At 42.6% G+C, this 1,565-nt stretch overlaps 1 protein-coding gene across 1 annotated transcript; it reads right to left on the bottom strand.

Moving 5' to 3' along the window:
- Nucleotides 1–312: 312 nt before the first annotated feature.
- On the bottom strand, nt 313–1,549 carry LOC121965769 (plastin-2-like). The gene is made up of 2 exons (XM_042515893.1): nt 1,384–1,549; nt 313–481 (listed from the first exon to the last, which is right to left on the bottom strand). The coding sequence occupies exons 1-2, from the start codon at nt 1,480–1,482 to the stop codon at nt 332–334; spliced, it is 249 nt and encodes an 82-aa protein (XP_042371827.1). The 5' UTR covers nt 1,483–1,549; the 3' UTR covers nt 313–331.
- Between the last annotated feature and the right edge of the window lie 16 nt (nt 1,550–1,565).

Below are 1,565 nucleotides of genomic sequence, written 5' to 3' on the forward strand. Positions count from 1 at the left end.
TTTTTTTTTTTACATTTACTTGCGGGTAAATTAATTGTTATGTAAATCTGACCATAAAAATATCATATTTAGTATATTTGACTAAGTATTTGTTGGATTAATCATGAAAAAGTATTGAAAGTATTTTATGTGTTTTCTCTCGTCATGTTTCAGCTCCACACGAGAGACATCGTGACATTTACTCAAACTAAAGAATATTCCAGGTGTTCGGTCTTTTCTGCGTTAAATCCAGATTTCCCTAAAATGTGGTTATTTCTGGAAGCTCTGGCAACTCAGAGAAAATGTCAAACAGAGAGCTTCAGTTTTGGGAGAATGTTTTGGCTGCATCAGTTTATACGGTGCGTCGGCCGACGATGTGACTGCCGGCGACGTGCGAGTGTCTCACCCGCAGTCCTGATATGTCGATGGCGATCGGGGGGACGCCCTCCTCGTCTCCTTTGGGGGCCACCTGGTTCAGCAGGTTGTAGTACGCCTTGGAGTCCTGAAAAACACACACAAAAAAAGTTTGGAAACGACTGCAGATTCAAGAGATCTGACCTCGAACAGAAGAAATAAAAACGTATTTAACCCCTTAGGGCCCGCCTCAATATCACACACACTCGTATCGCTGTTTTTTAACCAACATCAGTCCTAATCATAATTACCCACAGTGCACCTGTCCTGGTGTGTGTCCTGCAGCAGAGATGAGCTGCACCTCTTTGAATTCATGATTTTAGGACATTTTAGCAATTTTAAGACATTTTTTTAGATTTTATCATTTTGAGATGTTTCAAGGATTTCATGACATTTCTAGGATTTTAGGACATTTCTCAGATTTTAAGGTTATTTCTAGAGCTTTAGGACATTTCTAGGACTTTTTGTAGGATTTCAAGACATTGCTAGGATTCTGGATTTAGGATTCTGTGTCCTCTGTGGGGGGTGTGGGGGATCCTCCTCCGGCTCTTTTTTTGATCAACAAGCTCTATTTTGATGCTGTTTTATGTCTCTGACACCTTATGGAGACTAAAAGGACAAAAACTTTTCACAGTGTGAATCACTTTATTTTTTTTTAATGATTTAGAAAATGTTTGGGGGGCCACCCGGCAGCCTGTCAGGGGCCAGATTTGAGCCGCGGGCCGTAAGTTGAGTATCACTGCTTCGTATTAACTGACAGTTGATGAGGTTTGTGAGCGTGCTCTCTGTCTGTCTCTGCCTTGAGTCAGAGGTTTAGAAACTGTTTATAGTTTCAATTTTTATGTGTTTGAATTTATTTGCATTGAATCATGTTTCTGTTTATGAGGCAGAGTGATCACATGACTCAGAGCATTTATTTCAGTCTGTGATGATTCACTCTGTGTTTGTGTGTGTGTGTGTGTGTGTGTGTGTGTGTGTGCGTGCACTCACCTTGATGTCGGAGCTGAAGTTGTTGATTTTGGTGCAGCCGGCCTCCTCCAGGTGATAGTTGGCCCAACGCAGCAGCAGCTCCTCGGGGGAAAGTTTCATCAGATCCTCCAGACTCTCTCCGTCACGCAGCAGAGCCACCAGAGCTGCACACACACACGCACGCACACACACACACACACACA

The sequence above is a fragment of the Plectropomus leopardus genome, unplaced genomic scaffold, assembly GCF_008729295.1.
Source record: "Plectropomus leopardus isolate mb unplaced genomic scaffold, YSFRI_Pleo_2.0 unplaced_scaffold21582, whole genome shotgun sequence".
Taxonomy (NCBI): Eukaryota; Metazoa; Chordata; class Actinopteri; order Perciformes; family Serranidae; genus Plectropomus; species Plectropomus leopardus.